Consider the following 26,858-nt stretch of genomic DNA (forward strand, 5'->3'; position numbering starts at 1 on the left):
TAACGTTCGTGTTCGGTCATTTATACTGGTCGGGGGAGTACCGGAAAGTTTAAATTCAACTTCGATTGACGGTTCCACGTAGCGAAGACATTGTTTTGCCCGGAGTTTGTTTGTCGCTACGTTTGGTATGTCAAGACGGTGTCAATGTCCCAAGGCAAAACAACAACATGAATCGCATCGTTCTCTGACTCATGTGCCGCTACATTTCTATTTCGCATATCGTGTCAATCAAAATTCGGCAAAATGCAAATCGTCAACAATCAGAAATTTCATACGTTACAACCTAATGCGTAACCAACAATTTATTTATTAAACGATCAAATTTAAATGTAACAAGGAAAATCTATTTCCACTGAGGCTTTTACACTGTACGTATATCTATAGGTAAAAGGAAGTTGGGTCGGTGTGTATCAGCGGACACGTGGATATGCTCGATTAACCGGCAACGTTTACTGCTCTGGCCTGGCGCGTTCACCTGCCCAGGGGGCATCTGAGATTTTTACGACGAGTCGCGTGTCACTTGGGGGTTGCAGGCGATAAAATCCTCCCGTTGGCGAGATTAACGTTCCTGCGGCTCGCGAGACCCTGTACCTGGAGGACACGTTTGCCTCCCCCGTTTTTATGATCGATAGTTCTCTTTTTTCTCCCCCTTCTATTATACCGTGTCGTTTCTTTCTCTCTCTCTCTCTCTCTCTCTCTCTCTGCGCGCCCTAGGGACGTAGGTGGTAACACCGTTCCGGTGGACAAAACAAGTTTCCCTCGAATAGATATTTTCCCATCCTTTGAGCCACTCATTTGCATACGTTTAACTTATAGGAAATTGCGTGAACTCTCTTTGAAGAAGCTGAAGCTTTGAAGAAGCTTTTAGCTTTTCGTTAAACATTTCATTTTATATTTAACGTACGCTTCTGTTATTACTTGCTGGAAATTCTCTTTACTGCGTGGATCTGAGAAATGATCTATCCTTTGACTTATGATATTGAACCGCGAGTTATAGTCAAAGCACGATGAAATTGAAATGTGTTCGTAATACAGCTTAATTCGAATTCTAATTATAACTGTACTTCGTAAATTTGATTATTCATCGGCGATTGGGGTCGTTCAATTGTAGTCAACACAGGAGATTTTATTGTAGGTTATTTATTTCTAAAATACATTTAAAATACTATCATTTTTATTGTATAGCTTATGTCTTAAAGACAGTCAATAATATCTATCACGCAAAGTACAAAATACAGATCAAAGTTAAATCCTTTAAAACTAAATAAGCAAACTAATCTCACAACGAACCTTCGTTTCCTATATCCCAACAATACCAATCGTGAATTAACGCTATAAGGGTAATTTGAAAGATAACCTTCGCGTTAAGATGCTAGAATGATATACCATAGACAACTACACACAATACCCTACTTTAACACACTGTTTATCGTCTAAATCTTTCTATCGCACCGCATAAACCCGAAAACACAATAACCACCTCAGCAAAATTATTTACGACTTAAGTAACATAATTGAAAGGTTATGTGAACGTATTAAACCGATAATAATCATTCTTCACCACACCTTGCATCATTAAAACACCGTAATTACTCTTGTTGTTCTCTATTAGAGAACTAACCAAGGCTATCAGTTTGGTACCAATCGAGATCGATAATCTTGTATCGTACGTGTCCTACAATATGAATTTTTCATTGTATCTCGAAGACGTCGCACTTAATCCCTTCTCGCAGGGAGGGAGCCAAGGCTCGTGAGTGAAAATCGACTTTGAATCGAATGACAACGAGCGGCCACTCGTTTACAGGGCGGACGGATGTCAATTATATCCCGGGGGTGCGTGCGTGGGAGGCGTGCGCCGGTAAAGGGATGGTACCGTAATCGATGTGTGCACCTGCCTTGTGGCTGTGTGTACACTGAGGGGTGATTGATAGACCGATACAAAGCATCGAGCGTGGCGCATCGATATTTCGACGCTATGAAAATTTCATTAGCTCGTCATATAATGATATAAAGGTGATGTCCCGTGAGAGGGATGGCGAGCGAGCCAGTGGAGGGTGGGAAGCTGGTCGACACTCGTCGAGCTGTCGATTAACTTCGTTCATTATTCGACAATTAATAGAGCGCCTACGCGCGGGACACCGTCGATACCCGCTTTCGGCGGGGTTTTAATAATCGACATCGGTGCTCTGTTCATCCCCCCGCCCATTTTCACGTGTCGACTAGTTCCCGACTTTTCATTGCTTCTCCCTCGTCGATGATGGTTTTTTTTTTTTGTTGTCTTTTTGTTTCCCGATCGAGGTGCATGGAGATTATATACACTTTCGTTAAAAAATCGTAGGATTGAATCTGGTTCTTGGACTGTGTGAAGAGAATGTTGATAGTTATTGAAGACAGAAGTATATTTTCTTCTGGTCTTCTTGTAAGAAGGATGCGATAGGTTAATCTGTTTTAAAGAGAGAAAGAGAAGGTGGAAATAGATAGGTTTATTATTTTGTTAATTAGTGATATTTTAAGTCATTGTTACTTAGTATATTTCAGGTACAATGATACTTGTAAGCAAATTCAGTCTGAAAGGTTAAGGGAACATTGGTATTTAGTCCAGATAATGAATTTTAAATTCTATACATTTTTGGTTAAAATCGTTAATATTATAAAACCGTGTTCCTTTATAATGTATGAAGTATAAAGTTAAATTCTGTTTCTCATTAGAGATCCGTCTCTATTACGTAATTAACTTTGTACAATTTCAACGGACTCTATTTCTATGTCTATTATAATTGGCTGCAATATGAAAAATTACTAGAGGAAAAACTAGTTTAAAAGGGCAGAGTAGAAGCTTAACGATATTAAACACATCCGGGTATCGATGGATAGAATATATCGATTTTCAAGAGAGAAGAATTAGCGAAAATCCGCGAGCGTAGTACATATCCCATTCCCGAACTGATACCTCCCGAAAGTCACAAATCACGGCCTCCATATCCGAACGCTCTTTCAGAGTTCCACATTCCAATTGAAAACGAATTTCAATGATATCGACTAACCACGTGATTCCCGTTTTCTGTTGCAGGTGAGTCGACGCAGTTTCCCGCCCCGCGGAATTACGAATTAATCGTGGTCCGCCCGGGGTACACAGGGGTTAGGGATGAACAGGCGATAGGTAGGGGTGAGTGTAACTTTCATAATTAATCCCACAATTACCGATCGTCGAGACCGGTAGCCAACTCCGTAGGAGATTCCAGCCTCGAGGATTACGTCGAAAGTGAAGGAGGATACCGACAGATCGGAAAGGGTAATAAGAGATGGGAGGGGAATAGGAAGGAAAAAAAAACGTCCTCCGGCTGAAGGGACAAAGCGAGATAGACAGAAAGCGAAGAGGCTGGTGGAGTGTGGGGGATGATATCGGGATGGCGTGGGTGGGTGGATCGGTGGGTGGTCGATGCCGCGGAGAACGAGCGTGAATTCGGTGCGAACGGGGTCGGCGGGAATGTTCTCCCTCTTCGGTCGGACAGGGTGGAACGAGTTCGAGTGGTAATGCACTAATCAACCCCTTGGAAGGCGGATGTATTGGCGCTATAGAGACGAGGCGCAGGGGTTTCGGTTATAATCGAAGGCTGCTCCGAAGGCGGAGAGGTGGTGGACACGGACGAGTGCGAGAACAAGGAAGAAGGCAGAGGAAAGGGGTAGATGGGGGGTGGTTGGTGGCAACGGTGGCAGCAGGCAGGCAGGCGGCAGGCAGGCAGAGGCAGGCAGGCACCATTCAGGGTTGGGAGGTAGCTGCTGTAGGACGGCACCGCGATCGACGTCGTTGTAGCATACACGATGTAAATTTCGCCCGGGTGTGCGGGTGCACCCTATACGATAGGGTGGAATCAAATCGATAGCAGACTAAGATATACCTATCAGTCTAATTGTCAGTACAGAAAGACCGAGAGAGACAGCGGCCCCGTGGTATCGGAAGAACGGATGGCGGGCAAAGGGGTTGGGTGAGTGAAAGGCGAACGCAGAAGGAGGACGAGCGAGCGAGCGAGCGCGCGGGGTAGACCGGAGGGTGATAGCAAGGGGTGGGATATGCCAGGCATATAGCTTAATCACCCTCCTACCGTTCTTCAACCTCCAGCCAACCCTCTCGAACGTTGGTACCTACACCAACCCTGCCTTCTCCACGTCCTAGAGTAGCCGGCCTTCCGTCGTCCAATAATCAATAATTATACTCAAATAAAGAGAGAAGGGGATGGATGAATCGCTCGGCAAAGGGTTAGAACGGAGCGAGAGTTAGGTATCGGCGTAAGATACCGAGCGAGATGAAGCTAAAGCCACCTAGTACCACCTATACCGCATCCACTCTGGTCTCCCTTCGCCCTCTCCGAGCCACTGTCTATTTCTCTCACTCACCCCACCTTCTTCCTTCCACCACCATCGCGACCGCCTCCACCACTATCAACCCTTTAAACCACCCAGCCTCCGATTTCTCATCCTCCTTCGTATAACCTAGGCACAGGCGAAACCCCCGACGCGGGCTTCTGACTTGCTTGTCGTGTTACCAGCCCGCGAATCGGCCTGCGACAAGACTCGCATCTTCGCGGCTTCGATCACTCGGTCGGTCTAAACTTGGTTCCACGGTCTGGTCCAAGGTCTTTGATCCTTGGAACATCGGGTGTCGATCGAAGATTCTTGGCACGCAAGATTCTTATTGGGCAAGGAAGGAATTCCTTGAAACCATATACGATAGATCTGGTTCGGTTTCTTCAGAATTGGCAAACAGTAATCTTATTGTAAAGTTAAATGTTTCTCAGTCGGTAATAATTTTATAACATTCAGCTTAGTTGCATTTCTGAGACGTTGAAACCTTGTTGCACGGGCAACACGTGATATCCTACAATTATCTTCTGAGATTGGAACACTTATATACATTCGAAACTAATTTAAACATAGCCACAGAGCAACTATTAATTTTACCATCAAGTAAATCTCTAAATCCCTTGATACTGAAAAAGATGCTACTAAATAATAACAAACAGGGAACATTATCTCCTTAAACTTCCTCCTCTAAGTAATACCTAATTAACCGTACAACTGCTTCCCAAAAAGGGAGCATCGCTTACATCTCTTTTCCGTCATCTTGCTTAAATCTACCCTTAAAGGGTAAGGGTCAAAAAATTCCACCGATTTCCCTGTAGTTCACCTCTAATCCCTTGTTCGCCTGCGGGAGGTGGCTCGAAATTCCACGGCGTCCCAGTTTTGCCGGTAGACGCGCGGCAGCCGCGCGTACCAGACGTCCCAGTTAAACGGCGCGTGTTCAGCTGCACGCGGAACGTGGGCTGCGTTCACTTTCACTCCGTTCAGCGAAAGTAAAGGCTGCATCCCCGCTTTCTCTCTCTCTCTCTCTCTCTTTCTCTCACACTCTCACTCTCTCAGCGGGGGTCTGCGAAAGGGGCAAACAACGAGGAACCGACAACGCAGACTGTGGTGGACGGCGTGGTAGGGTGTTTGAAAGGAGGATACCAGGTCGGACGCAAGGGGGTTGAAGGAGGTAGGAAGGTGATTGTGGCATCGAAAGGAGAGAGAGAGAGAAGGGTGGTGTCTGCTTCGCCACTTCGGAAACTCTTGTGAAGTAGCGGGAACTCCGAAGCTCGCACTCCCCGTAAGCAGGTCAGAAACTTCTTTCGGGCCTCTCCACCCACCTTCTCGTCTTCCTTTCCTCTCTCTTGGTCTCTTTCCTACCCTTGCTCGTTGCCTGAGGTTAGGGATTACGCGTTTGTATCCACAAACGGCCAACCGCCTCCTTCTCTTTCTTCTTGTTATTCTTCCCGCTTTTGTCACCCTTCTGTACCCCTGCCCCGGCACGCTTTGTCTCCCTTTTCTCTCCTTATACTAGCTCCACCGCGGCTCTAACACGGATGATTCCTGTATCGGTCCTTTCAGAGATTCCAGAAGTGGACACGAAGGTCGAGGTTACTAGTGAAACCACGATTCTCTTGGGCTTTCGAGATGTTGCCCTTCTGATTTCACGCGCAAGTAGACTGTTCTTATGAGATGTTTGGTTTAGGTAACAGTTATTTTATCGGTTGCAAGTGTCACCCAGGGATATTGGAGCATTTCAGTTATTATAAACGTTCTAAATTTTACGTTAAGACGAGAGTCAATGTAATTCCCTTTCACGTACAAGTCAAAGATTACATGTAATATTCAGTAAGAAATATTAGAAAGAAAAGAAAGTGTTTGTACGGATATATGAATATAAAGAATATGTTTTGATAATATTAATTGATGAAATAAATCGCAGAATCGCTGCAATTTATCCACCGCTAAAAAGAATTACTAGATAAAATTTATTCTATCGATTTATAATCGCAGCGGAGAAAAAAGATCCCGTTACGATATCAGTGAAATACACGAATGCTGGGACGTGAAACGTGGCCATCCTCTGACTTTTCCTTTCGGAATCACGAACTGCACACGGTTGGATTCGAGCTGCGGATAGAGGAATGAAGTTACTACTTGCGGAATCAATTTGTTGTTAAAACGGATCATAAGTATGTTCCTATTGAAACTGGCAGAAGGTTCAGCGGCGTTAGGAATTCAGAGGCAATTTAGCGATTATCCACATTGCTTCCTATCCTGCTGGTTTATTAAAAAGGATTTCTCTCGCGCATCCAGAGGCTTGCTTTTTCAGCCGCGTTCTACGTTCTATCGATATAACGAGAGTGATAGTTTGAAAGCTCGCCATCGATGCATTAATTCCACGCTAATTCGCGACTTTTCGATTACCTCCCAATGGATTTGCTTTCTTCTTGTCTTTCTCCCGATGGAAAAAATAACTCGAAACGAAATCACAATTACGATGAAACATTTTATGCTTTTCAATGTGTAGAATTTTAGAGATTTACGATAGTTAAAAAGTATAACGTTCCTGTATATAATTTGACCAGTGTATATATATACAAAAATTTACAAAAATATTCAAGCACTTGTAGATACATTTTATAAACATATGTGTGTTACATGAAACATTGTGAAATTTCACTTACACTGTTTCGAGGTTGGACTATCTTGATTATATTGGCCATCTTTGAAACCAATCTGAAAATTGTACAATTCGCAAAAGTATTTAATCTGTCAATTATCCATTATGTTAATAAATCTCATCGTGCTTGCATACTATCGTTTTTACTAAATATATGTCTCAAATTCGATCGATATCTACAATCGTAATAAAAGTTTCTATATCAAATCTTGAAAATCGCGAGCCAGTATCACCCTCTCACATAACCTGCAAATACCATCTTTCCTAATCTTCTGAACATTATTGTATACTTGATAAAATCTAACTCCGAGTATCGTAAATATGGGGACTCTTGAAAAGAGTACCAACTCTTCCGCGATCTGCGCGAAAAATCAGGAAGCTCGTAACGTCTCCAGCGGAGGCGTAGCCAATATGTGATTCGGAGTTTAAGTCTGGTCCCGCAACACGTGCCGTCGCGTTCGTACGAGGGCGAAGAAACCCTACGGTAGGTCCACCCCCATGCCTAACGAGGGCACTTCAAAGCAAACTGGAGCGATATTAAAATTAGAGATCCGTCATCGAAGCCCTGGTGCACCCTTCGTCGAACGCGGGGACACGCTCGGACGATGGTAATATTTCGGCTAGAGGGGTGGTGGGCAAGAGGAGGAAAGCAGGAAGAAGAAAAGCAGAGACAGAACGATCGAGGATGCCGCGGGACGGAAGAGGTGGCGGAGGTGGTGGAGGGACGTTCGCTCGGCCAAAAGGGTGTTACGATAAGGGGTTGAGCCTCAGCGGAGAAGGCCGCTGTAGATCAATGAAAAGGGTTGCCTCGGTCCGGGGGTGGATTGATCGCCGATAGGGAAATTTCGTTAGTTTCCTCCAGTCATAAAAGGCGGCAAGGGTGGTAGTGATGGTGGTGGTGTTGGTACTTTAACCACCACCGCGGAGAGGCCTAACTAACGTTCGGAGCCACCCTTCGAAATTCACCCTCGGCCAGCAGTGAGACGAGGGTGTTCGTACGGGGAACGAGGCTAGAAGCTCGAGAAAGAGGAACGGGTTGCGCTGGGGTTGTGTGTATACCTCCGAGGAGCCGACGCGAGTCCATGGAAGCACACGTCAGAGTATTAACGAAATTTTAACCAATCAATGAGAAGTTCATTAGCCCGTACCGCGAGCATTCCCTCCCCACCTTCCGACCCGATCCGGGCCTACCTCTCTCTCTCTCTCTTTCACCTTTTCGATGAGTAGTATCGCCAGAGATCACGTGGCGGTGATAAAATACAACACGTACATACATATATATAAACCACCCTTATTGTTAGCCAGGTTGAATGTCTGCTCGTGAAGAACACGGAACGATCGGTCTGCCGAGGAGTTGGTTGCTTGGATTTGCTTTTGCGCACTTTTTCCGATTGTAAGGAAGATTGTGTATCTATAATGCTTGGAAGTTTATTCCATCGGACAGTTATTGCTGCTGGTATTCAAAGTGCAACCGATCGGGTAGAAAGCCGTGTCAGGAGGGTTGCTTCGTCCTTTCTTTTCCTTTTTTTTTTTTTTTTTTTGCTGCGTCATTTGTCTCCAATATCTCTCGAGCTACCCTCGATACGATGGACAGTGCAGGCGGAGAACTCGACGACGCTTTGGTACCGCGTTCCGCGGCTTTGCCGGTGCGAAGAAGATCATTCAAAGAGATTTCGATAATTTGTAAAAAGTATCGGTTACCTTGGGATGTTCAATGGTCTCTTAATAATGCGGAAGAAGATGTAAAGGAAAAGGGAAGAAATGAGATTCTTTCGTTTACTCGAGAGAAACTAATTTGATAAACTTTAGAAATACGTTTTAGCACGCTTAACACGTTCGCTGCTGATCGAATTTTCAGTACTTACAATGATATGTGATAACGAATAATTTCCACACAACACTTGTTTCTATATATTATTACATATAATATATTATGTATATTTATACAATTATTGTGAAAATGTTTTTTCTTTCATATTTAATTCCATATCATACATATATTAGTAGCGATGATTGTATTTCCAACTTAATATAGAAATGTCGTATTTGTAATAGATTGAGAATTGTTAAATACACAATGTATTATTCCTACACTACTTTTTTTTAAATACGGTAATTATTAGAAGCCAAACGTAGTAAAAATTCCTCTTACTTTCGTTCATTTACATTTTTACCTAAATAGAACACCTGGTTAATACTACTACTACTATTACTAATAAGCTCGTCACTTTTACGATCACAAAGAATTCGGTATTTTAATCAAAATCCGATTTCGTTATATAATTTTTCTTTGCAGCAAATATTCCTACTTTTCCAGATTATTTTATGTATCATTTTAAAATTACAAATTTCCTCTTTCGTATATGATTTTATCTCCTCAGCTTGATACATATAAACGCATCACTTTTTATCCTGGATCATTAAAAATTCGTTTGAGATATTTGTTCAGTTAACATACAGTATCAAATTCTATTTTTTAACATTCTGCCTATGAAAGGAGGCTGCAAGAATTTGCTTAATATCTTTTCCATCGCTATTTCTCTTCCTTCTATTCTATAATTTCATGAAATCTAGAGAAACCGGCTTATTCATAAATGTATGGAAACACGCACGCTTCTACCCACTCGCAGAACATCTTTCCCATTTCCAAAAAAGCAACAAAAAATCATGGAAAGCTAGGGTTCTTAGGTGGCGCGTCGGTTCGCCTTATCCTTCCATCCCGTCACGGATCAACAGTTAGCAAATTGTCCCCCGCGTCCGCTGGTTTTTTGCCCGTCCGTCATTTGTCTCCGATATCACTTCGTTCCCGTTCCCGTTCCCACTCGCCGTGGCCCAGGGACGCGCTACAATATATCGAATAAGCCGCAACGACAAAAAGAGCCGGGCGACGCCGCGAAGGAAGGGTTGCGACGGTGGCGGAGTTGGCCCGTGGGAGGAACAAAGACCGCGGACGGCGTACGGGGGTGGTGGTAGAAAGCGATATAAGCGGAAAGGGTAGCCGACCGCGTAAGGGAGGCGCAGACGGAACGAGCGAAAGAGAAAGAGGGTGGAATACGACGAACAGAGAGAAGTATAGGATAGGGGGTGGCATTTAAAACCGAGACGCGCGGAGAAAAAGAGATTTGCATTGCCCAGGCAATGGGGTGGCCAGGGGTGGCACGGGGTGCGGTTTTCTGTTGCGGAAGACCGAGGGGGTGAGTAACGACACGTATCATACGCGGAACCATATAACGTCGGCGGACACGTACGTTCGATATCGCGCTCGTTTTTACGGGGAAGTTCCACCCTTCGGATCCACCAATTAGACCACGCGAAGGAAACCCCCGTGCCGGGTTCTCCGCGATCTCTTCGCCTCTTCCACGTGTGCTTCAATGTATTTTCCGCGGTGTAACGCTCGGTGTATCGGGTTTCTTTGGCCGATTTTTTTCTTTAACACTACGCCTGTTTGAATCGAAATTACCGATTTGCAACCGTCTACAGGAATTTTGGGGATTTATGGGGATCGTAGATGTTCGAATTTGAACGAGCTACTTTGTCAAATACATTTCCACAATACGTATCTGTACTTTGGTCTGTAGGATCTAGCTGTTCTTTTGTAATAAATTTGCGACGATTTTGTGCAAAATTACAAATCAACTATTAAACCGTATATCCTTAATTTTAATTCGAAGAGATTTCTTATCGTAACAAAATACTAAGACGCTTGTAGAAAAAGTATTTGTAAACAGTTTTCGTGTTTTCATTGCTTACTATTCTTTAGAATCCCTTACAATTTTTGAACAATTTTACTTTAACCGAGCTCGCACGAGAATTTTCTAAAACAGATGCAAACTTGTTCCCTTTGTCCAATCTGCAATTAACTCGATCAGAAATTTGTTTCTTATAATTGTCGTCATATCTAATATTATTAATGATTCTCCATAGCTCATAAATATATAAAATACAACCATAAAAACCCGACAGGCCTTTCCAAGAAGTCAAGGAATTTATGTGGCGTAGTACATTGCGAACGAATAATTAAATAAGGGATTCCGAACCATCGATGGAATAACGTGTTCACTCGAGACCGGAGAGTCAAATCGCATCCCCGGATCTGGTCGTTTCGTCGTCGCGTCGCTGCTCGCAACTTTCTCATTAGCCAGCGCGATAATACGGTGGCCGCGTCCGTGCACGCGACGCACAATGAACGCGCGCGATCGCCGGCTTCCCGCCTCGCATAAATGTCACCGAACACTTCGCAGGTATATCGAACGCTTCTGTCAATAAGCGACGGCCACCGCCACACTGTCGTCGATTGCAAATCCGATGATTATTAAACGAACGACTCAGTCTTTCACGCCTTTCTCTTTTTCAAACTAGTCGACTTATTATTCATATCGTTTAACACGTTGCTATTAAAATTAGCTAACCACCTTTGTGGTGTATATAATTATTTTTCATAAAAGAATGGAATTTCGTATTTCTTTCTGTGGATAATCAATATTGGAACAGTAGAATCGCCAATGGCGATTATTATCTTATTATAATTCGTTTATATAATAATAATAGTTGTATGATCATTCTTATTATTATCATTCTCGTTCGGTTTCTGCTTTCGTAATTTGCACGGGGAAAACTATGCACCTGTTAAATATGAACATGGTTGGATAGAAGCTATATGTTTGTCCGACCACTCGTCCTAGAGAAATATTGAAACAAGAAAATGACCAGTTACAATCGGAGATTCTCTGTGAGTTAATTAATTTTTGTCGACACGAAGTAATTTCCACAATTATTCAAGAAAGAGCTTTATAAATTGATTGATCTTTTCCAATGACAAATGGAGCTGCATGTGTATGCTCTAATTATTCGTTCGTGTCGTTCCTTTCACAAATTTAATTTTGCCGAATATTATATACCGTGGACATATTTAGATTAATGGAAAATAGCTATCGATCTTTTTCAACTAAAATAATATTTATATTATGTGTAGTATTAAATCATATATTAGGCGAAAAGAATCTACTTATAATTAACAACTCGTTAGCTCTTCTAACATCTAACAATATGAAAGTACTTGAAATGTTAAATTTTTCAGATAAGTAAAACTGTCGAAAATAACATTCTATAGAATCGTAGAAAATTCAAAAAGGGAAAGAAACATCGAAATTATAAATTTTAGCAACAGATGGAAAGATCGGGAAACGAAGGGTGCGAAGAGAAATCAAAGTTTCCGAGGTACGAAAGCAAGAATTAGGAAGAGAATCGAGCAGAAGGATTAGAGAGGATTCAGCGAGAGAATCGAGCAGAAAATCACAGCACGAGGAAAGGAACCTCGAAGGAACATCGAGGAATCGAGGGTCACGGAAACAATGACAAAAGGAAAAAGAAACCAATGAGAAGGAGAATCTGAGATTGAGAGCGAGAGAGAGCAATCCTCTCTATAACAAAGAGCAATGACAGAAATAAAATAGACAGCAACACTGAATACAGCGTAAAGAGAGACAGAAACAAGGACAGAGAAAGAAAGGGATACCATAAGAGAGCGAGAGAAAAGATAAACGAGAGAAAGACAAAGGGAGGGAGGGAGTACCACTGTACAGAAATGGTTTCGGCAAAGAGTGCCCTCGCTGGTGCTCGCTCGTAATAAGCATAAATCCTCGGAGGCTTATCTAGCGGCGCCCAGAAGAACGCTAAAATAAAATATCATACATTCTGCCTTCTACCCTTCGTGCCAAGCTATGTTACGACTACCACCCCCTTCTCTGAATCGTCCGTCTCCACCCTACTTTCGTTTCACCTTCCACGGTTCGCGGATAACGCTAATAAAATATTTTTACAACAAAATATTTCTTTCGTAAACACGTTCCTATGAGATCTCGAAAAGCTCCTGTGAGAAAAAGGGGGAAGAAAGAAAAGGAATCTATCTCATTTGTCAACGATCATGGAAGGAAGAAGCAAATGCTCGGGAAGATGAAGATAGCAGCGTTCGCTCTCGAATCTGGGTCAATTAAAACAAGTTTGAAAAAAGAGATCTCGCTTCTATCGTCCCGGTTTCGATCGCGTATCGAGGGAAAGCACTCGCGTTTGCCAATGAGTCGGAGGCTGCGTTTTAGATAGAAAAAATTCGATAATCAAGTAAGCATCGAAATTGGAGAAAAAACGACAGTCGAACGTACAAATACGAGAGAGAGAGTCTTGTACCGCGGAAGGGAGACGAGTGGAAAAAGGTGGACGGAGGTCAGGATGGATTTTTGTGCGCGTCGATGCAGCGCGAGATGTCGGCCAAAGGCACGTAGTCGGTGTAATGAGGCGAGATACATTCGCCCGGGGGGCGGCCCCGTCGGTGGTAGTAGCTGCCGGAGAAGCTCTGCCGACCGGTAGGAGGCACGGGGGGTAGTCGGAGGGAAAGGGTTGAGCTCGAAGCCCGATCAGTCATTAGACAAGTGGGTATTCACATATATCGAGTTGTAAAATCGATAGGGGTGTCCGTTAGCCGTGTATCCTGTAAGGAGACGTTGGTGGGGATGAGATGCGAGCAGATAGGGCGGCAGAGGGTGGTCGGGGGGAGGGACACAAGCAGGGAAACGAAGCTCTTCGCCTCGACATCAGACGGACGAAGACAGAACGCAAACCCCTTTCCCTCTTCCCGCGCGCTTCCCCTTCGACCCCTTTTGTTGCTTCGCCATCCACCACCCCCTGCCACCGCACGTATCCAGTCCTTGCATATTAATCCTGCCCATAATTCCCACTTCCCAGTTTGGGCAACCCTTCGGCTCCGACTGCCTCGCTACCCCCCCGTTGAGAGAGCGAAAGGGAATCAGAATAAGCAAGGGAAAGAGGAACCGGTGCGGTGGTGGGCTGAGAAGGGAGGGAAAGGGATAGCCGCCTCCTATCGATTGGGCTTTCTTTCCAAGCCCGGCTTTTAATTGGCATTCTCCCGTGGCGAGAAAAGGAGAGAGCCTCCGGAGATCTCCTCTAACCCCACCGGAGGGATACGCGCCGCTGCGTTACCTTACGAGGGACGGCCAGCCCGCGATCTTTTCCGCGTGATACGAAATATTCCACATCGCGATCCACCGACTCCTGTTTCCGGAGAGAACTCACGTATCTGTATAACACGGAGTCAAGTTTGTGGAAGATATCGCTATCTTGGCGAATGTTTCGGTACTTTGATACTTTGGATTAGAACATTGATTTCTAGCAAAGCGGAAATTAGTTACCTGCGACTCGTATAGCAGTTACAAAGAAAACTTGCAATCCTCCGCCAGGAAGTCAACCGTTCGATCTCCCAAAGGTAAACATTCCTCGAAAACAAAAAGAGGAAAAGGGACGGAACGGTAAAAAGAATTCAGTTCTTCATCGCTTAAAACCCTTATCGTAGTCGAGTCGATATTAGTATCGAACAGGGAAAACAAAGAAGACTAGAGAGCGCGATCCCACGGCGCGTATAGTATCAAGCATCGGTCGAAACTTGCGTCATCCCCTCCTCCTCTGGAAGAAAGGAGATCCACGGCGGAAGCACGCGGGCTCCTGCGGCCATAACGATCCCCTCGCGGCGCATCATTGGTGGACAGGCAACGAAAATTAATACGCGAAGCAACCGGCCTCCTTGCGCACCCCCTGCGTGCCGTCGCGCACACGTACTCGTTTCCGCGGTCACGTGTGCGCACCCCCGCGGGCACATAAGTGCGAGGAGGGCTGCGGCCGTGTGCGTGAAGATTGATTATACCGCGGGAGAAAATGTGATCAATAGCTCGACAAACAAAGACCCCTCGGACGCCTGTGTATAATGCAAATAGCAAAAATCACGGAGCTGGGGCCGGCCGAGGCGCACAGAGGGTTGAAGGAGATGATCGACGGTCAAGAAACAATGGCAACGCGCGCCGGCTACTTGGAGCCACGCTCGACCCGACACCGTCCCCTTTTCTCAAACCCTCTCCCATCCCTGTTTTCACTCGCCTTCTCTTTAACCGGTGCTTTCTCCGTCTATCGTTCGACTTCTCACCCTCGACGCCTTTGCTTCCATTTTAATTTGCATACGGCCGATCATGTCTTCCGGTCCGACTCACCTTCGTCCTGTTACCCCCGCCATGCTTCGCGTCCATCGATCAAGCCTCGCTTGTTTTTACCCTCCCCCCCCCCCTTCTCGTAACATCACCCCTTCCACAAAACGGTTCTCGTGGTCACTGGCCGTGCCGTGCAACGCTGATGATGCCTCGTTGTGTCCCCTCTCGGACCAAGATCCCGTTAACGAGGATTGCTCCTTCTATCGATGACGTTGTTACAGTACGAAGGTTTCTTTGGCTGGAGGGTGAGGATCATACAGTCGCCGGAAGAAATAATGGGCGAACGGTCGTGACGTGACTACGCGGTATATTTTTTTAGTTTTTTAGGATAGGGTTGGGTTACGAGACTATTCGGTGGTTTTATTTTGAAATAATTTCTCTGTGATGTTTGAAAATGCAGCGCTAGAAATTGAGTATCGTGAGTTGCATTGTTAAATTTATAATACAAATACATATACGGTTCGCAATGTTTTGGATATTTGCGATATTTCTACATATTTTCCCTTTTCTTTGCTGTAAAATCTGTTTATCTTTAAAGAGTAGCTAAAATGAATTACAGCTTCCTATTTGTCAGCAAAAAGAAACATATACCCTTCGTAACCAACGAAATACAAAAAAACAAAAAGTGTTCCTCTAGAAAAAGACGAAAAGGATGGAAGAAAGGATTGATCTGTCAAAAAAACATTGGCGAGAAGGATCGCAAGAGACACGAAAGGAGAGAGAAGCAGAGAGTCCGACCAATGAATCACAACGATTACAATCTCCTCCTCTCTGATAAAAATAAGAGAAGAGAAGCTGCGGAAGGGTGAGAAACAGAAGGGGTGAGAAATCGCTGTTGTCATATCCTAATCTCTTTTCCTCCCTATGAAACTAGTTTCCCTATCCCTCGTCAAACCTGATTAACTCCTCATCTGTTCATTTAAAGTTTTTATGATTTCTTCGAATGATTCGTACGATTGGTCAGAATTTTCTCAAATTATCCAAAAGATGAATGCACGTTGGACCATAAGCTTTATTTCTCAAGCGAACACATCGAAGCTTTACGACGTCGGTCTGCCCCCATCTTTGTTTCCTTTTTTCTCGGTTTTTCAAGCACGTCGAACGATACGATTCCGGATTTTATTCGCCTGGAACCGTATCACCGGCTTGGTGCTCGTATCTTTCATTACCGGCTGGTATATCGGCCAGACAGATTGAACGATCCAAAAGCGGGACAAAAAAAAATTTATGATCCCCGTGTCCGCGAAATATCCCTATTCAGCGGCGATGCCATAGGTCAACCTGAGATCTGGGGCAAGATCGAAATTCAATATGGAAGCGCAACTCGTGTTGGCCTGGCCAATCGAGTGCCCGCGGATTTTACGAACCACTCGGAGACATTAAATTTTACGAATTCGCGGACAGAACGAACTCTCTGGCACTCTCGCAGTTGATGTTATCGATACTGGCTGGTTCTTAGGCAACCCGGTTTCAAACTGCTCGAATTAAGCTTCGCGATGGCTGGATAATCTACCAATTCCTTAGCAGCACGCCGGCTAATTGAATTTCTAGGGGTATATAAGGCATAGTAAATTTCTAGTAGCAGCGTTCGTTGGATTGAGTTTCTAGTAGCGTGACGATCCGGTCGAGTCTGCAGCCGACCCAGCCAATTGAGTATTTAACGGCGCCAAGTTGTTAGTAACGATTCACCGCTATTCACTTCTCACAGCGTGACAGTTCTACCGCGTTTTAAACCGAATGGCTGGTTCAATCGATTGTTCGATGCCATTGTTGTTTGGTTAAAACTCCAACCTGTATAGTAGATCATTTTGTTTAATGAGCCGAATCATTTTCTAATGCGGAGAACGAAATTCGGAGATGAAATAAGGATGCTAGTATAGAATTGTAGTAAATTAATTATTTAAAGTTAGTCGATCGGTTATTCAAATATTATTTTCACGCAAATTATCAAAGGTATTTAGTATCTAGAGCTGTAAAAGTGAAAATGTTTGTATTTAATTAAACAGCCAGAATTGTATTAATCCGGAGTTAATCTATTTATTTCTGAATCTTTTTTATTTGTTACTTAGTTCAATTTAATATTCTAAACAAAGACACAATTAAAACTATGAACTAGTTTATTAAAATCTTTAGTTCCGCTATTGTAAGAACTGTTATTTATGTGAACTATTGTTTCAAATATTATTGTTTACAATATTAATATTATTACGCGTAATCTCTTTGAAGCCTTACGATCTTAAATATTTTTTCCTCGACTATTCTCCTTCCTCGTTTCATTCTTCATTATCTTTGTTTTGTCCTCTTCGTCAAACGCGTGAAAGTCTCGTTAAAATTGTACAAATTTGGTCAACAAATGTCTCCGAATTCAGTATACCTGTACATTGTAAACTATAATGATATATTATATTATATAAATATATAAATCATTTACAATATTATTAAAATAACTCTTTCAATACACGTTGCATCGCAATTTCTTATGGAATACCCATACACCAAACACAGCTTCCTCTCTTCTTTCGCATTATCCGGATAAGAATTCTATTTCCGATTCCTGGGCAGGAAAAAAAATTCGTCCAGTTGATTGTCGCATTCACGGAGATAAGTTCGACGATATCGACACGCTGTTAATTCCAGCTGTCCTTCCTCTCAGCTTTGCCCGCAAAGCGATAACCTGCCCCATTGCTAATGGCAGACATTATTACGAGCAACTTCGAGAACTTACCCCCACGTCTGCCCGCAACCCTCCCCACGTGTATAGAACATCAATGCGTAAGTACTTATCTCTAACCCGCGCCATCCCCATTCCACGTCGCCGTGTGATCGAAACGCAGGCTAAAGTAAACTTAAAGCTGTAGGCGTGTATATCGATTGCGGCTGAGGACAATTGACAGGTAGCTGCCCCTGATAAATAAACTAAAAGATAAGACTAACCAGTACTTTGTATCGAAGACCTTCGACCTCGTATAACCACCAGAGACTAGAAGTTAGTTGGAGAAATTGTATGGTTAGCTTTTAAAAAATATTCTTCGCAGAAGAGGGCGATACGACATACTGATTAGGGCTTTTTAACCTTCTTATATTACTTGAATTTAAGTATTTTCAGCCTACTGCACTTTTTCATTTTCAACGTAATATTTTTGATCAACTTTTTGATTTCTTTAGTTGATGTTCCTGGAAAGAACAGGATAAAATTGTTATTCTTGTTTCAATTTTATGTTAGTTTCTCTCAAAAGCATTAAAAATTCCTTTATTTGATGAGATAAGAGGGATGACTGAGATATAAAAAGTTCCGCGTATTTAGATACCGCGGTAGTTAGCTGTGTTTTTAAAATTAGATTCTTTAAAACGCGATATTAAAAATAAGATGGTTCAATTAATTTTCCATTTTCCATTTTCTAAAAGCAATAATATGTTTATTACGTAAGTTACAATACAAATCGTACAACTGAAAATCAAATTGTAGCATTGTATAGGAATTCTATATGAAACATTGTTACTTCCATATTTTCCACATGAAACAAGTTACTTCAATAAGTTACACTAATTAACTAAAGAATCAATATATGTACTTGTTTGTGGTAAAACTGATCTCAAGTGCACATTACATTTTCTTTACAAAATCATTGAAAAAGAAACCAATCCTATTATCCATATCGAATAAAAAAAAAAAACAATTTTTCTTACTGGGTGAAAAAAGTTCATTCTAAAAATCTCCAACGTAAACATAATCTAAAATTTTACCTTTATATATTTATAATTATTATATGATACTTTCAACAACCAATTACAATTAACCTAACCATATAGTGTTACAATTTTTCGTAAATCTCACGCCTACTATAATTACCGCAACATTGAATAATGCGATTTCCAAACACAAATTCGCGTTCTCTCTTAATGCACCCGTTTCCACAATTATATTTCCTGCGTTAGAGGAACGAGGAAAGTACAGAGGAAGGAGGAAAGAAAAAGGGTGGCATGTTTGTTTGTTAAACACCGTCGAAAACAAAAAAAGGAGAGGGAAAAGGAAAGAGAAGGGTTGATAAAAAAGGAAGAACGACGCTTTTTTTTTTTAAATCCGCAGCTCATTCTATCGGCTAGACCTGTCGATGCATGCCGGAGGCGTGAATTCCGCGAAATTGAAGCTTTGCTCCTCAATTAACCCCCGGAAAAGGGATGATGCCTCACCGGGGAAAAACAATTGGTACGATCTCGTTCGCATCGCCCGTTGCACCGTGCAAAACGCATTCAGGTTTAAAATCGTCCCCCTCTCGCCTGCTGCCGGCTCTTTCCACCCCTGGCTACCCTTTGCACACCCTCGCAACAGATATTTTCGTCGAGCTATAGCCGGTCGCGTAACACGTGGATGGGTTCCGATTCGAAAGTTCCGAGCGCTCTCGCGATTCATCGCAATTGATCGCGTCACGACGTGATTGCCTACCCTTTCCCACCACCTTGGCTGTGCCATTTTTGCCCCGTTCATCCCAAGAACTACCCTCGTTAACATCCACCTTAGCAAGGAATAAAAAATGTTGCGATAATTAAAGATCACAGGGGAGAAACATGATAAGTACATTTCTTCTTGCTTTTCTGGTTTTAATGTCACTTTTTGATTAAACAAAGGAAAAGTTAATGCGACATAATTGAAAATCAGAACAACTGAACATGACAGGTTTAAAGGTGCAAGTCTTTCAAAAATAGCTGGTGGGCTGGCGAAGTTTCATAGTTACAGATATAAATTATTAAACTTAGTTATTTGTTAATTTTATTATTAGGATAGTATACAATATTTTAATATATTTAATATTGTTTTTAATTTTACTTTGACATAACCGAATCTTATCGTGTTCGATTACGAGCAAACATCGGCTATTTTCTGTAACTATCCCTTTCTTTATTTGACAATATAAATGGAATAATTGTTGCTATTGATAAGGCTGTTTCCTGTAGTTTCTGAATGTATTGGTTTTACCACGATCACGCGGTGGCTTCCTTTTCTTTCACGCTTTCATTGAAATTATTTTAACAGAAAATTGTACCAATTATGCCATTATCTCATCGAAGACGCGGTGTGAAATTAGTGATATCGATATTCCCATGGATCTTTATGTAATTGCTGTTTTTATAACTGATGTGTTAGCATTTCTCAATTTTGCCGCGATGTGAGTTCTTCGCTTTGTGGTTCAAGTTTCGATAGTGTTCGCAAAAATTCACGATTCTCAAATTTCATGTTTTCCTTCGTCGACCCTGTCCAGAGTCCAGACACAATAATGATGATTCCTGATAAACTTCGATAAATAGCAAGATTAACATATTGTGAAACATAAACGTGTCTTTATTTGTTTTCTACGCAGTTGCCTAATATCTCATGACGCAGTTTTAAATTTGTAGTATGTTGATCGGTAACGTGATGTTTGCTGACATTACAAATACTGAAAATTTTCAATAATTTTCTTTCGGCAAGATGACACACACACACACATTTACACGAAAGCATAATAATAGAAGAAGGCATTCCGTGACGATAGATTAATCGATGACAGCTGCCCGAAATTATCGGTGACATAGGATCAATAGATAATGGAGAACAATTATTACTTCAACGATTTTAACATTCTAATTATTTATTTTTATTACAACGATTCTAATATTATAACATTGCGACGATTCTAATATTTCAATATAAATTCATTATGCTTTCTTAATTATGCATTCACGATAAGCATTTCTCTGGTCCTTTCAGAATATTCAGACTTCGTAATCGTCTGCTAATATTCTTCTCTCAATTTCATCAAATATTCTATCCTCCTCTTTTCATTTCTTTCTTGTTTTGTTTAAATCTACTGCATTTTAATCGTTGTTTTAATCTCCTTTTTTTTTTAGCCAATGTGTGTCTCTAAGCCTGTCCCCTGGTTCTTGCTCCCTTTTCCTCTCTCTCTCTTTCCCTTTGTTTCTCCACCTGATCTGCTATTCATTCTCCTTTTTGCCTGTTTGCCCCTGTCTCTCTCTCCACACCATTCTTTTTCTTCATCTCCCCTTCTCGTTGCACCCTTTCTTCCTGATCGCATTTTCCAACACGTATTCATTGTACCTATTCATACGGAGCCGAATGAAACAGCTAGATGGGACTCGAATTCTCATGCAATTGATTACTTTCCAAGGGGGCGGAATAATAATACTTTCGTTATTGATGCGCGACTCGACTACCCCGCTAGATGTCCGTATTATTCTACAATTACGGAATAAATTCTCATAGACGGCGATGTTTTATCCGACTAATCGATACCACAACCCTCGTTCGATATATCTTTTTGCAAAATTCCTGTTACATCAACTCAATTGTATATGAACATACAAAATGTTCAAGATTACTCATAACAAGATTCCTTTAACGTAACTTAAATTTGCAATTCAACGTTTTGAGATTTCTATTTTCCAGACTTGCAGTTTATTTTTTATGAGTTTCTATTCTTTTTTCATTAGATACAAAAATAAATTATGTCGTATTTACACTACCATCGATAAAAAATAAACACAGCCATTGATTTAATTAAGATCGTTTATTAATTTTCAATCAAGGTGATTATAAACAGTTGTGATTAAAGAGTGATTTGATTAATAGGTTAATGGTTCAGGATAGGCGACAGAATGGGAGCTTTCGTTAGGCAAAGCTTCATTCATTGAAAAAGCAACGCGTTACAACGCAAAGCAAAAAGTAACCGAAACTTTCAATTCCGTACAAAATGGAATATAACAAATAAAAAAAATAAAATACAAATTAAATATGCTGATTTTTTTGAAAAGTGACACGACACGAAAAAGCTAGACGATTTAGGCGTAATTTAATCCAACAATAATTACATTGAGACTCGGCGAGATTTAAAGTTCCTGTTCGGTAAGCGGCCGATATCGATTCGGTACAATCGATTCGATAAAATTAATAAAGAGCTCCTGCTAAGCTTCTTACTCGCTGATAAACGGCCCCCGAAGCGGACCGTACTGATTCAAGGGGTAGAAAGGGGCGGCTGGGCTGGATTCCGTGAATGTGATTCTATATTTGTATCGATGGTAATGTAATTACGTTCATGTTCGCTTCATGACAACTGGGAACAGGTATACCGATTGGCGAGCACCGCTGGGCGAGCCAGCAATACTAGTAACGCGATACGATGATACTTTATACAATTAACCACGATACGAGTCCCCCATTTTATCGACGCATCCGTAAAGTAATTAATAAATTCGTTAATCTTTCTACTGACAATCGAGAATTTTTATTTTAGAAGATTTTTATAGATAATTTCTTGTTTATTTAATGTATAGTGGTTGTTAAAGTCGAATGCGACAATAGGTTTCATCTAACGTTTTCATACAATAAAAAACACGTGTTTCTTATTTTAAGAAAAAAAGGGAAAGAAATCATAAATGAATAATATAGATGAGGCACACTGCTTTGATGAAAGTAGGGCATTTTTTACATATTCAAAGCAAATATCTATGTCTCTTGATTTACTACTAAACAAATGAATAGCCCTCATTGTCTTTCGCGGGTTACATTTCGTAGTATTAGTAAGTAACAAAGAAATCTGATTTAACAATCTCTTTCACAAATTAAAGTCAAGAAACCGAATAGAAGATAAAGTTCATTATCAAAAATTTTATACTCGCCTTTTCTACTAAACAAAATATGTGAAACGCGCTTTGAACACACATTGTTAATTAACAAATAGTACAAGACAACTGATATAAAATATCGATCATTTCGAACTTATACCAGATCATACCCTAATGTTCGTATTATTCTTTGACTATGTCATTGTATCATAAAGATGTCACATTTTTAATATTGTAACATATACTGTAATCATATTCCATAGAAAGAAGAAAATTCGATTCTTAATTCACTAGAGACGATAATCGATTCAAAGAAGAATCTCATCAACGAAACAAACGTTTGCTTTCAGATCAGTCAGCTGGTCGAGGAAGTGTCCAGGTTACAGCAGAGCCTGCAGCGTCTTCAAGAGACGAGCGCACAGGCGACGGCGCGGCTCGAGGAAGAACTCGAGGCGCGCAGACAGCACATCAACAGACTAGAGAGCAAACTAGAACGACAGAGGGACTATGACGACCTAAAACGCGAGATAAACGCACTAAGGTCGGTCGATCTCTCACAGATACCAACCGGTGAACCTGGCAAGAGCTTGGAGCACCTTCTAATGGAACGCTCGAAGGCGCTTCAGCAAACCGAGAGCTTGAAGCCATCCAATACTCCGGACGCGCTCGGTAAGTCCAACCATCGATCACATTCCCAAAATCGTTACTTCGTATACATGACATTCAGGAATCCATTGACTCGCTTCTCTTTTTTTTTTTTTTGTACTTAAAATATCACCAACGTTAGGTCAATCTTTATAAAAATTTGGCAAAAGATTTGAAACGATTGTTTGAAAGAAAAATTATCGCGTCTGCTTTAGATCAGGAATTTTTAGAAACACTTGTTTTAACATCTGCAAAGATTCTGATTGCAAAGAATCTAGATTTCACATTCTAGCGGTATATAAATGCGGTCACATGCGTGTGCAGCATTACATATACGAGATAACTGAGAATAGTTGAGAAAATCATTCTATGTATAATAGTATCACTGCTACTAATTCCTGTGCTAAAGTGTTCTGGTCTTCGATTCCCCGACTCTCTCTCTCTTCGAGGCTACGTCGAAGGGCTCAGTATCGTGTATAACAGTACAAAAAGGACACGAGTCACGCAACGCGGACGCTTCTATAAAGAACGAGGGATGACTGAAGGAGCTTACCGAGAGAAAAGGAACAACAAAATAACTCTTGCTTGCCATTGTGTTCGCACTTCTTTTTTAACTCTTTTCATCTCTATCCATCCTCCTCTAACCTCTCTTTTTTTTTCTCCTATTTAACTTATTTCTCTCTTACCCCTACAATGTTCCATTATCATGGCTCTGTTTTATCACTTTTTCTCTATTTACTTTCTCTGTCGCTACCGTGCTTCCGTCTTTTTCTTCGTATCTCTATTTCCTATATCCTTTTCTTTCCTTACACTCTTATATCTCTGTATCTTTTTCTTTCTTCGAAACGCTGTCTCTTTCGTTCTCAAGCCTATTTTCTCCGGGATATCCTCTACCGCTTAGATTGCACATTTTTCGAGCTACTCTCTCGCTGTGGTGCGTGAATCAACGCGCCGTTGTAGATGGTACTAACGTAATCGACGATACCAGCACGATATTACATACATGTATATTCTCCATAAATGAATCCGCGATCCTTACCAAAACACCATCGGACATCTCCGATTCATCCAACCTCAAGTCCAGCTTACATACGTCAACCGGAGACCTAGCCCCCAAACCACGAGCATCTGCACGCTGGGAAACGTAAACCTCGTACACGCAAATTTCTAGACGGTACATGCGTTCGGGATACGATATCTACCCGGGTCAAAGCATTGTTCCGCGAAGCAAACTTTATTATACCGAATCGATCGGGAACGAACAAAGAACGACAGAGCGAGAGAGAAGCCGCGCGAACGTGCCAGAGAGGGATACACGACTGCTTCGTTTTCGGCTTCCTCACGACGCGTTACCACCCACTCCAATCTCTCGCGACTTTTTCGAAATCCCTTGAAAAGGAGCAAGTTTCTTCTTTCCTTCGGCGAAAAGTAAAAAAGAGAGACGTTTATAATTAGAAATGTTTCTTCGTTGATTGCGAGGAAGCTCGAGAAAGTACAGTCACAAGATAAGAGAAGATAAGATTTCTTTTGACGATGATAGTAATAGAAAGTGGAATGTAAGAATTAAGAGGAGTAAGTAGAATCCAATTTTCACTGACACGCGACACTTTTCCTCTCGTTGGGCCACGTTGTTCCTCGTTTGTATGCGTACGTGGACCACGCGACGAAGCGTCGAAAAAGAGAGTCTCGGTTCGTCGTCTATCGTCCAGGAAGCTACCGAAGAACTTAGGATGACCAGTTTGTTACAACAGACGACGCGAGAAAGGAGAAAGAAATGATCGGTGATATCAGAGTTTGTGATCTCCGAGTTAAATGACGAGTTCGAGTAAGAATTTTCGAGTCCGGTAATCGCGGAACCGTTCTAAGCTTGACTGTCACATCTAGGTTGCGTGTGTGAGCTCGTGTTGACGCGGCCCCTTGTGTTTTTGGTGGTTGCAGGTGGACTATCGTCACCCCTGCAGCGCGCCTCAACCGCCTCACCCCACGTGGTCGGAGGTGTGCCGCCTTCGTCCCACGTGTCCTCCCAGCAACCACCGCCACCGCCCCCAGCAGCAGTCTCCCTACCTCCGCGTTCCACTCCGACACCATCTTCGGCCACCTCGACGACATCCAGTCTCCTCTTCCCACCTCCTCTGCAAAACGTCGAGACCTTCGGCTCCTTCCTCGGCGAAGAGATCGTCGCAAACTGGAGGCGGACGTTGGAGAGGTCCATCATGAACCAACAGCAGCAGCAGCAACAACAACAGCAACAACAACAACATCAACAGCAGCAGCAGCAGCAACAGACGACTTCTTTAAGTCAATTGTCGCAACAGCAGCAGCAACAGTTAGCTCAACCACTGATCGGTTTACACCCACCGACCACTAGCAGTAGTTTAAATCATCTTCCATCGCCAACGGATCCATCATCCAGCTCCAATACGCCAGCCAAATCGAACACCCCGTTAGGAACCACTCCATTGAGTTGCCTTGACGCCGAGAAGGCACCGACCCCGGTGTCCGGACACGAAACACCCGCGCCACCTACCCCATCTTCTACCACCGCGTTGACATCACCGCCGAGCTTTCAACCGCCGACGTCGATGGTCGAGACAACCACCTCCTCCGCTTCCGTGAACGGTGGAAGCGTGACACCCGCCGTTTCAACGGCACCACCACCTAAGAGCCCAGCAGACCAGGAATCCTGCCACAATAACAATAACAGCCACCATCTAGCGAACAACAACATCGGAGGTCTGAGTGTGCTGGACACACTGAAGAGCCCGTTTCGGTTCGACGATAGGACGCATCCGTTTCGATTCAGCGACGAATTCGGTGCTGCTGGAATGGCTGGAAGATTGGGTGAATCACTCATCCCAAAGGGCGACCCTATGGAGGCTAGGCTACAAGAGATGCTACGGTACAACATGGACAAGTACGCCTCGCAGAATCTAGACACGCTGCACATAGCCAGGAGGGTCAGGGAGCTGCTGTCGATACACAACATCGGTCAAAGGCTGTTTGCCAAGTATGTGCTCGGCCTCAGCCAAGGAACCGTCAGCGAGTTGCTAAGCAAACCGAAGCCTTGGGACAAGCTGACGGAAAAAGGTCGCGATAGCTACAGGAAGATGCACGGCTGGGCGTGCGACGAAAACGCTGTAATGCTGCTTAAATCTCTGATACCCAAGAAAGGTGAGTACCTGTGAACTGTACGACAGCTCTGTCTCTCCAGTTTTCCCCGTTTTTATTGTTTTCTCTGGACACGCATATGTGTACAATATGTACGCATACTTCTATCAAGCGGTGAAGATCAGACATCTGCCAGAAGACAGGATCGTTAGAGGTTACGTGTTTCGTGCTCCTAATTCCAGGCTTTGGATAAAGATACATTATACGTGTTATACATGTGGTGTACACGCTTCTGGTAACATGGCTGATCAGATCTTCGATCAAAGAATCCCGGAAGTCGTAGAAACAGGCTACAGATGTCGGATCGCCTGTCACATCAGAGGATACGAGTAATTGCTTCCGTTTGTTCTTTG

General features: G+C 42.6%; 1 protein-coding gene across 8 annotated transcripts in view; it reads left to right on the forward strand.

Annotated features, from left to right (window-relative positions):
• The window catches only part of LOC117204860 (homeobox protein cut), a 166,178-nt gene that overhangs the window by 117,850 nt on the left and 21,470 nt on the right, over window positions 1–26,858 (forward strand). For all 8 annotated transcript variants that reach the window (XM_033442665.1, XM_033442663.1, XM_033442666.1 and 5 more), the window contains 2 exons: window positions 23,043–23,361; window positions 25,276–26,508. In XM_033442665.1, coding sequence (XP_033298556.1) covers window positions 23,043–23,361; window positions 25,276–26,508 — 1,552 coding nt within the window. The remainder of the gene's footprint in view (window positions 1–23,042; window positions 23,362–25,275; window positions 26,509–26,858) is intronic.

Source organism: Bombus bifarius, unplaced genomic scaffold, assembly GCF_011952205.1.
Source record: "Bombus bifarius isolate JDL3187 unplaced genomic scaffold, Bbif_JDL3187 scf7180000007984, whole genome shotgun sequence".
Classification (NCBI taxonomy): Eukaryota; Metazoa; Arthropoda; class Insecta; order Hymenoptera; family Apidae; genus Bombus; species Bombus bifarius.